A 14,745-nucleotide genomic window follows, 5' to 3' on the forward strand; every position below is an offset into this window, starting at 1 on the left:
ACTAAACATGCACAAGTACAAAGAAAGGGCTTAATTCAGTAAGCATGAAATTATCCAGAGAACAAGAATTTTTTCAGTACATTTGGTTACAAGACTGTTCAATTTCAAACTCAGATGTGAGTCTAGAAAGCTTCAAGTAAAACGATCTTAACATTTTAGTTTTAGCCATGGGCGAATTGGTGCTTTGATGGCTGTGTTTCACTGCACTGCTCACAACCACTGCCTTTCCTGGTGCTCAGCTGCCGCTGCTGTCCTGGGTGGTGTAAAAATTATAAAATAAAATCTATAAGCTGCGTGTGCAGGTCAAAGGCGTTTTCCAAAGAACCTCTGTCACTTAGGAGCATGAGTCCCATGGTAAGTTAGTGACTCTTGTGCCCCTCAATTATTTTACATGCCGGTAGCATCAGGAAGAGATGTGAACGAAGGTATGGATAGAAAGTGGCCAGAGCTGAACTGCTTGCTAATCTGTTTGGGGTAATCCATCAGCAAATACCCTTCGTTTGCAACTGGCCTTTGTGCTTTATTTGTAGAACAGAACGAGACATAAATTCTTCATGTCCATGGGAATTGAGGTGGGGTCTGAACCTCGTTGTTAGCCCTGCCTTCGGGAAGAAGCCAACGACCCTTCAAGCAGAATAAATGCTTCAGGGTAGGATGCAGAAGTGAGGCTGGATAAGCAGTGCGGAGGCACTCCTCCGAAGCATAAGGACCCCTTGAGGATCATTGCAGACTGCTTTGCCTAAAAGTTTTGAGTCTGCAATGAGCTTCATTTTATTTACTTGCCTCAGGGGCGATGTTGTAAGACCTAACAGTGTCTTGGGCTGCTCTTTCTGTATCTGGCACGAGCATGATGCGATCAAGTCTGACCCATATATCCTCTTTCTACCATCCGTGAATTGACCTGCTTATCTTCCAAAATTATAAGGCTTGGATTTAAGTGGGAGAAAAAGCAGCAGGCCAGAGTGCTAGTTCGTCTTGGAAACCAAATCCGAAGAGACCTTAAGGACTTTCAAGGGTTTACAAAAAGAAGCCATACTACACTGCAATAGGCAGATGGTTTCCATATGTTGTTCAAGTGAAACTTAAATATATTGAGGCAGGCATGTACAGCGATGTGAAGTTATATATTTTGGTATGAGCCTGGGCTTCAAACTGAATTATGCACAGACATCTTAAGAAAATGTGTGAGAGAGGGTTTTGCATATCTGTGTCTGTCTGCAGTTGACTCTCTCTGGCTTCTTTCTGTTCCTGGAAATGGCATCCTTAACTATTTATGTTCAAATTTACTGTCATGCACATTTAGTTCTCTTAATAAATAACTATTCTTTCCATATGCTGGTTACTTAATTTGAAAGCCTTAATCTCAACAAAGGAGAAATAGAGCTTTTATGTGCTTTTTAGCTTTTTTTTTTTTTAGTTATTAATTTAAATCACACTTTGTGGAGTCCTAGACCAATTTATCATCCAAATCTGAAAGCTCGTTAAGTGTCCTTCTCATGGTATTGTACTTGAGACTGAAAATTATAATTAATTTTCAATTTTTTATAATTAATAGGAAATACTTTTTTTTACACATACATTGTTATACCTGCAATAATTCATTCTATTCAGATAATTTATTGGGCTTCTTGGCACACTACATGATTTCCTACAGTGAATTTTACACCTCCCTGGTTCTGTGCTTATGGTTCTTAAAAACTGGTGTCTCCAGGTGTGTGCCGATTTTCCAGCGTGCTCCCTAGCTGTGGGGCACTGACATACAGTAAGTCACCGGCCTCTCGTCTGCTCTGTTCTCAGGGAACTCGATGCTGCTGCGTGTCCTGCCTTCCCTGTACGAGAAGCAACCGCAGCCAATAAACCTCCATCTGAGGGAGCTGGTGGCCCTGCTGGCTCAGCTGCACCAAGCCGAACAGCACCACCTCCTCAGGCTCCTCCAGGTCGTGGCGAGGAAGAAAGAACTTGGGGTAAAACTGCGTTTGGAACATCTCACTGCTAAATGTTGCACCCCCTTTTGGGGGAGGTTATTTGTTTCACATGGCTTGGCAAAGTGTGTCTGCTAGCCGCTCTCAGAACAGTAAGAGTCCCGTAACATGCATGGCAGTGCTTTCCTGTGATTTTCCTATGGATTTCCCTGTGAATTCTTTAATTCCATTTCAAATTCTCCATCTGATCATAAAGAGGACGTAACAGTGACTCCGTTGGACCAAAAAGGTTGTGTTAAACCAGAACTGTTTTCTACTTTTTTGGCTCTTCCTCCGTGAGCTGAGCATTAATTCCCATAACTACATTTCTGTTGGAATATGTGAGCTGTGTTAAGTAATATATCAAGGAAAACTAAAAGGAGTTAGGAACTGATTAAGAGTGAACTGGAGATTAACTGAGGCAAAGCATCCCATGCTTTGAAAATTCTAGGACAGCACCCAGCACGTTCAAACAAGACACAAAGCTACCTGCTTTGTAAATTTATGGAATCTATCAAATCTTCGGAAAACAGGAATCAGCAGTAGTTAATATCTTCCTCCAGATAGCCAAGGAAACTTTATCATGATACCCTGTCACAGATGAAATAGGGCTGCTTTTGGAAGTAGGAGAGTCGTCAGCCGAAGGGCCCTGCGCTGCACTGCTGGCTACGCTGAGGCTCCACGCTGGAGCCGACACGTCTGAGGTTGCTTTGTGCAACTGTCAGGTGCCTGCTGTAAGTGTGTGGAGATGCTGCGCTGGTGAAAAGTAGATGTGTAAGCCAAAAAATGTGCGAGTGAGCACTTGCAGCATCCTCCCAAATCCTAGGAAGTTGGTAGAAAGCCTCCCTTTGGCTTCAGCAGGTGTTGGACCAGTCTGTCGTAATAGCATGCAAGTCTTGAGCTTTAATAGCTTTAAAGTATTTCATGTTTGTGCAGTGCTTTGTGTCTGTGCCACACGCTCCATAAATCCAAAGTGTTGTCATTTACCACTGTTAACAATTTATTCAGTCATGTACCTGCAATATTTTGGCAGAGCCATTGGTAACAACTTGCTAAAACTGATTGTCCGCTTGAGAAAAAAAGGAAAAAAAAGTCACTTTACGCCCTCATTCTGTGCTGTAATGTGTTTGACATGCACGCAGCAGTTTCACAGTCAGAAATGTGTTAGTGTACACGTAGACATGCACCAGTATACATGTAAAATAATCATTCAGTAGGTAGTTGAGTACACTGCATCCTGTTTGTAAGGTGTTCTGAAGGACTGGACCCTCAACCTCTTGAAAAGTGTGTTGTAAGAAATGACAACTCGCCTGCAGCATTTCTGTGCAGCTAGGATCTTGCCCCTTATTTTTAGTTTTGTACCAGCTATTAACCTTGTCAAGTTATTTAGTTGCTGGGGGAAATCAAAAATTTCTGCTAGTACTTTAATTTACTGTATTGCTGGGGAAGACTAAGATGACCTATGTTGTTTTAATCCATAAAGTATAGAACTGGCCCAGAGCAAAGGAAATATTTGGTGAGGGTTTTTTTGCCTTTTTTTAAACAATTGAGTATTTCCTTACTTAAATATGCATAACTGCAATATTTCAAGGCTACAGCATACCCTTGTTCCATATGTTGAGCTGAACTTCTGTTGACCTCAGCAATAGCTTTGTGCAAAGGTCAACAAAGGTGGAAAACTATTGTGCTAAATCAAAGTCTGGCATTTTAGTTCTATCCCTCCAACGTACAATGCCTCTTTTGGTTATATGTATTCACAATTCACAAATATATTCACAATCTTTGTCTTTTTTTTTTTTTAATAGGTGCTGAAAGAGTGTATTCCATGCCTATTGGGACACTTACGAGACCCTAGCCAGAGCGATGCTATTCTAAACATACTTGTAGAAATATCTGGCTATGACCCGGTAGCCTTAGCTACTTTTCTTCCGAAGCTAAAAGAAATTGGTGAGAGTTTTCCAAGTTTGATTGGGCAAACGGCAAAGATCTTTGGAGCTGTTGGACATATTGATGAGGTAAGCTTGAAAACAAAAGTTGGTTGGTTCGGGGGATGGCTCTGCGTGTGTGTGAGTGTGTGTGCGTGTGTGCTCATTGTACAACATTTAACAAAAGAAACAAAGCAATATACATAAGTATTCCAAACGAGGTATTGCAAACCCTGGGTATGATACTGAATTTTAGATGCATATAGTCTTCAGGAACGTTGCAATCATGCAGTGAAATGTGAACTCCCTAATATAGTGTAATCCAGCTATTTTGCATTTGTAGGGAAATACGAACTCCCTACTACAGTGTAATTCAGCTATTTTGCATTTGTAGCCATAGTTAATTGAATACTTCTGACAAATGTCTTTATAAGGAAAGTGCCCGGCAGTGATGCTGGACTCAGGCCTCATCACCGGAACATTTTCACTGTTAACTCGGTTTGGGACCTGACCCAGTGGGAACATTGTGCCTTAAAAGGATTTAAAGCCACAAACTCCCAAAATTGTTTCATGAGTTTCGTGACAGAGTAACACATCTGCACTGGAGTTTTTCTTCTGCCATAAATGTGCAGTCTGGACGTAGAAGCGATGCTCACCTGCTCCAGGTGCTACGAACAGGCTCAGCGTGCTACACACACCGCCGAGCAGCTCTCAGGTCCCAGCCCCTTGCCCTCCCCAAGCCCCTAGCTCCCCATGGCCCCAGCTGTGAGGGATGCTGCAGACGAAGCACCGCTGTTCGCCTTGTCCCACCGGGACTGGGAAATGCCGTAGACCCTGCTGCCATCCCCAGCTCCTAAAAATGCAGCCTGAGGGAGACAACCGCTGCGAACTTGCAAATTACCAGACTGCTCAAGACTTTGGGTGTCCTGAGGACACCAAGCTAGCTAGACTCGTTTATGATATACTGTGATTTTTAATATGACTTTTGTTTTCATTCCTGGTTATAAGCTTATGTGTCTTTCACCGCTAATAATAGACATTTTCCCTCTGCCTCAAATCACGGTTCTGAGAAGGTAAAAATAATGTTCTGCTGAGTTCATGGAGCTCCTGCTAAATAATTCAAACTTTCATGGCTGTGATAAAACTTGATTATATAGCCAGAAAATGAATAGTATGTAATAAATCTGGTTGCTGAAGTTTGGTACTGATGCTGCCATACAGTAACCTGGGTAATTTTATTTTGGCGGAGGTGAATCCTTGTAGTTTCCTTGTCCTTTCAGTGATCCTTGCGCCAAATCAACTGGAGTTCGTCTCCATAAAGGCTGGAGAAGTTGATCCTGTGTATATGGATTGGGCTCGGGGACTATCTTAAAGGTTTTAAAGCCTCCCCAGGAGGTGGGGTCCTGCCTGGGGGCCCAGGAGCTCATGGGCTGGGGACACGTGGCACAACGCAGGGCAATGTTGTGGCATCCTGCACAGCCTCGCTCACGTGTGGTGTGTGGCTGCAGCTTCCAGCATGAACAAAATCGGTTGTTTTCCCCTTATGTATGTAGGATCACCCCAGTAAAATTTACCTTGCTGAGAACTGCAGCAGGCAGTGTTTATTTCTGCGTGCAGCGCTTCAGAGTTAAGAACTCCTAAAAGCTTTACAGCTCGTAACTGGTTAATATGTGAAAGAGCACAGCTGGGATTAGGACTCGAGGATTTAATTCTGGTTCTGTGTTTTAGCATGATGAACCAGCTCTTCCATGCAAATGTCTGAGGCAGCCTTTCTGCTGTGTTCCCCTTCTTAAAAGGGACAGAATTTATGTTGCCTTTATTTACTTATTCATTGATTTATAGCAAGAACAAGCAAGCAGCCACCTGGATGTGTTGTGCTTTGTATATTATTGGAAATGACAGACTACTGTAAAGTTTACAAAGAAGCAATTTGCAGAACACTTTCTTATATTTTTTTAATCCCTGGGCTTCTGCAGATGCATGTAACATCCAACTTTTACCTGCACAGCCTGGGCCAAACCTGCACAGAATAATTAATCTCCAGTCTTGTAAGCGTCAGGTAACCGCCGTGCTGCCCCATGCCGTACGCCTGATGTGTCCGAGGGGCTGCAGGCTGCTGAAAGCCGCGGCTACGTTCCAGCCCAGCTCTATGCCACGAGCAGTGCTTGCTTGGAGAGGTGGGTGCACGCTTGGCTTGGTTGTGTGGGCTCTGCTTTAGTGGCACCCAGGAGACCTGTGACCAAAAACCATTTTTAAAAGCGATGTGCAAAGGGTGGCAGAGGTGAACTCTACGGTGTGAGGCAGCTGGCTCCTCTAGTCTCCTGGGTTTGCTTTCTAAAAAGATGTCCAAATGTGTTTTGTTTTTTTTTTTTTTTGTATGTTTTTTGCATCCTCTGACGTGGGACATGGTCTGCTTCCCTGTGTCACCTGCTCGGGTTCACCTGACGGCTTCCCTTTTCCTTCAGCGTTGCAGCTGAGGGTCTTTCTCACACCTTCTCCTTGCGACTTTTGTCTTTCATCCTATTTTTTTTTTTAATTTATTTTCTATATTTTAGGGAACTCGAGTGCTTTGTGTTCCAGTTTTCTGGGGGTATGAGGAGCTATTTGGAGGGCCATTCACTGGTCCACGGTTTGCAGGAGACCAGACAGTGACCGAAGGGTCCCTGCCACTCTCACCTGTTCAGAAACACACAGATCTCATTCTCCCCATAAAGCTTTCTTTTCTTGCTTTACTCTGGCTGTTCCTTTTGCAGATTTTTGTCCCCACCCTACCGTCAGCAAAGGGACGGGTGCTGTCTGTGGGTGCTCCCGTGCAGATTGGGCACCTTGAAAGAGGGGAGGAGAGAAGCCTTTGTGAGTGCCCCGTGAAATTCACGGATGTGTGAGGCATCGCTCGCTGCAGCGTGGACACCCAGCCTGTGATACAATAGCAGAAACACATCTGGCATCATAAAAGCTGGGCCGATCGTAAAGGTTCAGCAGATAAAAACGAGTCTACCCAAAAGTTCAAGTAACACTGATCTGAGAGGAACTGCTCCGTTACGAGCATTACTGCAGCCAGCTAATTTATGTAGGCCCGGCAGAAACGTGTGAGCGGCACAGCGGTCCCCGCACGCCCGTGCGTGCTGATGGGGTCCCTTATCTCGGCCGTGCCTTCCTGAACACGTCTGCGGCCGCTTCGCCCCCTCTCGTTTCCTGCGACGGGGCTGAGCTGCAGATGCACCGCGAGCTGCTGCCTGCAGACGGGACCCTGCACCAGCAACCCCTCGGTGGCCGAGCAAAGCGAGCGAGAAACAAAATGATAACGGCGGTGTTGGAACTTTGTCTGTTGGTGTTTTATTTCACTGGGCGGTTTACTGGGTGAAAAGAGGTGGCAAGGATTGACGGTTGGCCCTTCGTAATACAGATTGCAAACGTGAGCAGAAAATGTCTTCTGCTGGCTTCTAGAAGCGAGCTCTCGTGCTTTTCCTGAGCTGCTCTCTCCCCCTTGGCAGCTCAGGCAGACCCCTGGAGAGATGAGAGGTTTGGCTGGGAACGGAGCCCTTTATTTTAGAGGTCCCCCTTGTTTATGCACACCGCTTCCCCTGATGTCAGGGGGAGTCTCACGGGTGAAGCTGCAATCAGAACGTGTCCCTTGACCAGCAACTTGTGCAAAGCAAAACACCACCAGCACAAGTCAGCTGGATATGTAGTTCCTGATATATATATATATATATATATATCTGTATTAAGATGGTTTGGACAAACTGGAAATTGCAGTTTCTTCTGAAATCATTGTGGCCTCTTTTGTAGTCCCTTGAGCCTGATTTTAAGAAAAAGCAAACGCTGTTGCCACACCTTGTTGCCTGTATTTCAGATCTTCACCTACTGGCGGAGGTAACGCCATAAAACGCGAGATAAGCTTACGATAAAGCACATGAATACAGAAAACAAGCACAGTTGAAATAACAATGGGTTATGTACGTCCAAACAGGCTTTCTGAATATTTTGGGGTAAAAATTGCGGCGCAGATAATAACTGCTTTCATGTTGAGCTGTTTTGCTGTAATTTTGTTTTGTGTAACAGTTCCATATTATATTACTCACTGGAGTTTATTGTTCTTTTACCTCACTCCAGGCGAGTAGCAGCATTTCAGCGTGGCTGGAGACATTCCAGCTGGATCAAAGTGACATGAAAAGGGTCACAACTTCTCTTCGAGCTGCGTCTGCTGCACAGTTTGTTTAGGAAACAAAAATGTGTTTTAAATGTTAATTGAGCCTATGTTTATCTCTTGGAGGGAGGAATGTCTTCCAAATAAGCTAGTGAGTATTTACCAAAAAGTCAGCCCCTTTCAAACCATTGAGAAAAAGGCCCGTTCTGTCACAGCAGCCCGAAGAAGTAGCCGTAGTTTTTCCACATACGGCTGAGGGGAAGCAATTTGTCCGATAAGCTGCGCTCATTTATCTCTGTCATGGCACGGCGTAGCCGATCTCCTTTTGTTTGAAAGAAGTTGACTTTTCCTTCAAAAAGTGTCTCAGCCGTGATACTTGGGCAACGCTCTGCCAAAGTCTCCCGTGTATTTTTATGACCCAGCTATACTTGGAATTAAACCTCCAGCACTGTTTTTTCTCCTGTTACACAGTCCCGGAAGAATTTGGAGTTTTTTTTCTGAAATCTGAGGCAATAAAGCTATTGCCCTGCAGTGCTGGGAGGACGTATATGGCATGCAGCTTCCCCTCCTTTTCTGCTAATACTTGGGAAGAAGAGATTTAGTTTTTTTTTTTTCCCTAAAGTGCTTCTGCTTGCATTTCAGCACAGGTTCTAACAGCAAAACATCTCCAGGTTTCTGTAACGATCTGCTGAGCGTGGAGGGGGTTTCGCTAAGGGGAGCCATGCGCTGGTATCCCAGCGGAGGATCCGATATGAGCTCTGAGTTAATTGCTTCTCTCTTTGCTGCTTTTACCACTTAGGTATTTATAGGGTTGTGGAACCTTATACACCTAGAACAATTATAACAAAACAAAGAAACCCTCATGCATTTCTTTGCCGTCAGGGTCTGTGTTTTATTGTGAGAACTTGCCCATGTGCATACAGAGATACTTGGAACTGGAACTGTGTGCACTTGCCAAGCAGAGATAACGTATTTGTTAGCAAATATTTGCCTTTTTTTTTTTTTTTCTTACATTATGATCTGAAGCAGCCCCTTTAATTGTAATTTGTGGGGGATGTGATCTTGCTGATAAATTGACCAGCAAAACTTTGGCTACGGCGGGCATATCAGACTTCAGCGTGTTGGCAGGGATTGATGCAGCTGCCAGACAGCAGCTTATCGCGTGTGGCGAGATCGTAAAACGAAATCTCATTTTAAACCCCTCTTTGTTTCGGTGTTAGTCACGGGTCTCATCTGAGCGTTGCTCCTAGATGCAGCACAATGGAAGGAGAGTGCCCCTGTGATTTCTGAGGCCCTCCAACCCCTCGCCATCAGCCCCGTGCTTGGCCCTCCTCTGCAGGACGCCGTCGCAGGAGTCCCTCTCGGTCTGGGGAGCCCTGGTGAAGACAGGGTCTGGGGTGACACTGCTAAATATAGCAAACGGGCAACACCCGACAGATCCAGAAAGGAAGTCATGATTGGGAAACACTTCTGTGCTCTGGAAAAATGGGTATTTGCTCCTGGCTATGTGCTTGTCACAGCTGGTGGCATGCGCAGAGCTCACTCTAACTGCCTGGTGGCTCTTGAGTGGTTGCAGTTGTGGAGGATAATGTGGACGAGGCAATAATTTGGAAATTAGCCCATAAATGCAATGGGTCTGTAACAAAGCCACACCAATGGAGTCAGCCATGGGCCGTGCAGAGCAGCCCTGAGCCACAGGGTCTGCTCCCTGCTGAGCTGGGGGCACACGAGCACGAGTGTTTGCCTGCCAGAAACAGCCCGGGAGTTAGAAGGAAGGAAAAGCAAGAAAAGCAAGCATGGAAACTGGGTTATGGGCAGCTGAGGTAGCTTGGCCAGGCTCACAAGGCTCATCAAAGAAGAAATAGGAGCCAAGGCTGCTGCTGGTGCTCTGATCTGTGAACCAGGTTGATCTACTGCCCTGGAGCAATGCAGGGCCCTCCAAAGGCTTTGGGGACTCCGTTTCTGGGTTGAGCAGCAGACAAAGGTGTACTGAAGCTAAGCCAGGTTGGGCAGCACCAAGCCGAACACCAAGCCGATGTTGACAGCACACAAAAGTAAAGTGTGCTTTTGGTGCGGCTGCCTTTTTGTTAGTCATGGGGTAGCCACTATTCCCTAATTCCCTGATGGCAATGTTTTAATCAGCAGCCTGCACACAAACCATCCTTGTGCAAGCAAACATTGAATTCATTTGTTTAAAATTTTTTTATCTCCTTATGTTGTCTAGGAGCGAGCCAGGATGTGCCTGATGTATTTGGTGAGCCATCTGGCCAACATGGAGCACTCATTTCACCACATCCTTTTGCTGGAAATTAAGAGTCTCACTGATGCCTTCTCCAGCATCTTGGGCACCCAGAGCAGAGACATCTACCGCATGAGCAACAGTTTCACTGCCATAGCCAAGCTCCTTGTCCGACAGCTAGAGAATGACAACGTGTCAGCAGCCAGGTAAAGCTGGGTTTTGTGTGATGAGGGGCAGTCCCAGGGGCTGTGCGAGGCAGTGTGAATTTATATTAAATATACTCAAGTTGCAATGAATGAGCATCCAGCTGAAAATAAGCTGTACTGCAGTTCCTGTAAGTTTCTATTTTCAAATTGATCTTGATATCTCTCATGTATTGTTCCAGTGTATACTCACTCAGCTATTGGATTGCATTATTTATAGGGTCAGGTAAGCGTGCAGACACCCGATGGAGAACATCCGTACTTGTAGAAGTAACTTGAGGCATGCATTTCAAACGCAGGAATAAGGACGATCGACACTAAAGCAGAAATCCATAGTTCCAGGATGTCAGTAAGAGCCTAGGTGCGCTGCAAATGCCAGATGCACGCTACCAGGCAGAATGGCCTCTGAACATCACGCAGCAGCAGCTGTGTCATTTGGCAAGGGAGAAAAAAGAAGCTGTTAAAGTTTTAGCAGTTACAAAAGAGCAGAAAGAAGGCTACATCCCAGATAAGTAGACTAAGGCAATCTGAAAAGCTTCAGTTAAAAATAAATCGGTGAAGTCAGGCTACACAATTATCATTGAGTTTATTCTAGAAGATAACCACTGAAGCTGAGGAGAACAATGACTGGCACAGCTCTGTGACAAAGGTTTGCTAAACAAGTCTGAAAAAATATTCTCAAGCGTGTACAAAAATGTTTTGAGCACTTAGCCTCCTTAAACTTGTATCCTGAGATTAAAGCATTGGGAGCACTGCTGCGTTTGTCACATTAAGAACGTGTTATTTAAATATCTGATAGTAGTCGCTTTTAATTAGGGAGAGACTTATAATTAGCATTGCATATACTGCAATAGGTCAAGAGGGCACAAAGGAATAGCAATCCTGTGATATAAAATTTAACGCAGATGTCAGAAAACTCATAACCATGAAGGATAGCTTTGGAGACAGACTGGTAGGGTCGAAGCCAAAACATTGAGGTCATTTGAGAAACAATTAATTGGTATCCTGGAGAGTTAAAAATGAGAAAGGAGAGGAACCCCGATATAGCCACTTATTTTACAAGGCTGTAATAAATGTGCACACATCACCTGGTGGCAGAAATCTGCTGAAACAGAGCCCTCAGAACTGGCTTTGTGAAAAGCTTCACTGAAGACAGTGAAAAAGCTTAAGTGGAAATAACCGAGTGAGCATGAAATGACGTACGTGTTTTTCAAACTAGTCAAGTTCAACTACAAAAAAGAGTAGGCAAGTTGTCCCAGCGAAGGGGGCCAGAAGAATGTCACATGTTATGGGAACTGTAACGAAACAGGACAGGAATTGAGGTTTCAGTAACGAAGTGTAATAATTACTCTTGCAGCCCAGGACTGGTCACTTGATTTATGATAGAGAAATTACTTTATTTGCTAAAATGTTATGGTTTTCCTATTCCTTAATTATCTTCTGTGCATGACATTTATCACTAGAGCAGATCTACCCACCCTAAAAAAAAAAAAAAAAAAAAGAAAAACAGGAAAAGGTTTTCGTTAGAACGTTGTTGTCATGTTTCTCTATGTCTCTGTAAAATTCCCCTTTAAGGACTTGCTTTGCTGAGGGGTAGAAGCTGTTTCAGCTGTGTATGTGCATGGTTACAGAAGCAAAATACAATTTTGTGTGTGGAGCCTGGGGGAGGAGGAGAGGGCAGAGTTTGGCCTTCTATCTGCAGTGGAAGGAACTTGAAACACAAGTTCCTCCACACTGTTTGTTTTGCTGTTGCTATCAGTTTTTAATATTTCTGGTGATAAATCGCTGCTTTTAGGAGCTCAGGCAGTTGATGCAACACAGGTGCTCTCACCACAAGGCAGGTGCAATTCGTATTGCTTCACCAGAATAAAACACGAATAAAAGCCTGTTCCTGATGCTGCTCTGGGTGACAAAGAGGGGTGTCTGCCTCACACGCAGCTTTCCTGGACCAGTCGCTGTGCTGGACCCTTTCAAACCAACCTTTCTGGGACTATTTCTTATTTGCCATCTTCCACTTGATTTCTCCTGCATCGTCTGCCTTATCCTTCGCGACCCTGGTCCTCGCAGGCTGGCAGCTGGGGTCCTCAGCGTGGCTGTGAGTGAGCAGAGAGAAAGGCAGACTTTTTGCAGTTATAGATTTGTTATTTGCTTTTGCATTTCAAACCTTTATCAAGCATAATATCGGCTAACTCAGACAAGAACGAGTATAGAGCAGCAGTTAAGGGTAAAGTGAGAGCTCTCCACTGATTTATGCAGCATTTCTTCTGACTTGTGTTAAGTGCAATAATGTTAAGTGGGGAGGATCCAGAGATCAACATGGAAATCCACTCCTGGCTGCAGAGCTGCTGCAGTTACTGAGCTGCAGTGGTTTTTAAAGAGCAGCAATCCGGAGTGTTTGTGCTGTGAAAGGAAAATAGGGTTTTAAAATGTGTGGCTGGATTATAACCATTCCTTCCAGAATCATGTGTTTACATAAGAAGAAACTGATTTCTTCAGAGTGATGGCTGGCTTGGAGTTGTTTGACACTGGGAATTTTACATGCGTTTAGTAGAGAGTGTAATTAAAACCATGCGATGCTCTATTGCCCCTCGCTGTCACAAAATCGCAAGCTACTCAGTCTCAGAGGGGCTTTTTAAGAACACATGCGGAGTCTTAATGGACTGATCTAACCTACAAGTGTAGCATGGTTAATTAAAAGAAGGCAAGAAAGGGCAGAAGGAAAATGTAATGGTGCTTCCAAGCCATCGTTCTGGGTAAGAACTGCTGCTCAGTGTGGTGGCTGGATGAAATTCTTTCTTCCTTCAAGGAGAGCATAGGTCTAGCACGTAGCATCGTTTAGCATTCATTTGCCTTTCGTTTTGTACAGTATTTGACCTCCTTTAAATCAACACTTGTAGCGGTGAGGAGAACTGGGATAACATCTAAGATTTCCGTGCGTTTTAGTTCCCCCGTTACCACCCACGGATGCTGAGGCCGTAAGCTGCCGTGCGTTTGACCTGTCGGTGGATGCAGTCTGCAGCTCCGTGTAGCACCTCAGCCTTGGACATTATCTGGCCGATTACGTTTCCATAATCGGTTACTAGCAATATTTGGAAGCTCTTGATGGGCTTCCTGACTGCGAGCCAGAGATTCTGCTGGCTCTGACAAGCAGTCCCTCCTTGTCTGCCCCGTGCTATCCCCCGCTTGCCTTCTTCAAAGCTGCACTTCCATCGTGTTTAAGGAGGTGATTATGGCTGCACGCTGATGAACCACGAGGACCTGCACTTGAGCCATTCATGTTACTTCCAAACAGAGTTGAATCCTGGAACTAGTCCCATCTCAGTGTATTTTTAGCAATTTCTATTCTTGTGTGCTCCTCTTCTGCCCGTTTTAAGCACCTGACTGTGATGCTGATAATGGTGTTGGTGCTCTGGAGAAATACTCTTCAAATTAATACATCACTCTTGACTTGGTGACCTGTATATTTTGGTGTCTTTCTAAAATTTGCGAAAGAGCATTTAACAGCAGTGCACCAGTGAGGAGCACAGCAACATGGAGGTCTTTGCCAGCAAGGTCCTTATGACTCACGATAAGTTTGTGCATCCTTTTCCTCTTGAAACACTCCAAGCTTTGGTGTAAGCTGATCCTTCTGCAGCAACCTCAGCAATGTACTGGGTGCCTCTTGCCAAGATTTCAAACAATAGTTTATTTTGCTGTTGCTGCGAGGGGAGGCCAGCAGGAAGGCCTGCCAGGCAGCCCGTTGGGCGTGGGGTGGAGGCTTCATTGAACTTTTCTCTTGGGGCATGTGCTTTTGGCTTCCTGGGAATCGATGCGAGTGTGAGGCTGGTACACGTGAGAGCTGGTGGTGCCGCAGAGGAGCCACGCCGTGCGTCGTCCCGCAGCCAGCAGCGCTCGCAGTTGCTCGAAATGCTGGGTATCAGCTGGGTCAAAACCAAGGTGGGGTGCGAGCACCAGTGATGAGCCTTGTGCTTACTGATTTACTGCTGCGCACATGGCAAGAGGATTCACTGATGCGTTTCTTTATCAGAAGCGTTTTCTTGTGTTTCCCTCACAAAGGCACTGGGGTCCAGCTGGAGAATGCTGGGGGAAAAAGGTGCAGTTAGGAAAGTCTGTTCTCATTTCCAAACGTCTTCAAGGCTTGCTGGCTTGGGGCTGTCATTCATAAACCCCTTCAGTCCGTCCATCCATCCCCACCCTGCAGCCAGAGGGCTGTACGTGTATGTATGTGTCAGATGTTTTCCTAGTGCTTGCTTCCCACAATGAGAGC

General features: G+C 45.1%; 1 protein-coding gene across 10 annotated transcripts in view; it reads left to right on the plus strand.

Annotated features, from left to right (window-relative positions):
• VEPH1 (ventricular zone expressed PH domain containing 1) overlaps window positions 1–14,745 on the plus strand; it is an 89,125-nt gene that overhangs the window by 35,320 nt on the left and 39,060 nt on the right. For all 10 annotated transcript variants that reach the window (XM_083849503.1, XM_083849504.1, XM_083849507.1 and 7 more), the window contains 3 exons: window positions 1,798–1,964; window positions 3,767–3,976; window positions 10,261–10,481. In XM_083849503.1, the coding sequence (XP_083705629.1) occupies window positions 1,798–1,964; window positions 3,767–3,976; window positions 10,261–10,481 (598 nt within the window). The remainder of the gene's footprint in view (window positions 1–1,797; window positions 1,965–3,766; window positions 3,977–10,260; window positions 10,482–14,745) is intronic.

Source organism: Anser anser (assembly GCF_964211835.1).
Source record: "Anser anser genome assembly, chromosome: 9".
Taxonomy (NCBI): Eukaryota; Metazoa; Chordata; class Aves; order Anseriformes; family Anatidae; genus Anser; species Anser anser.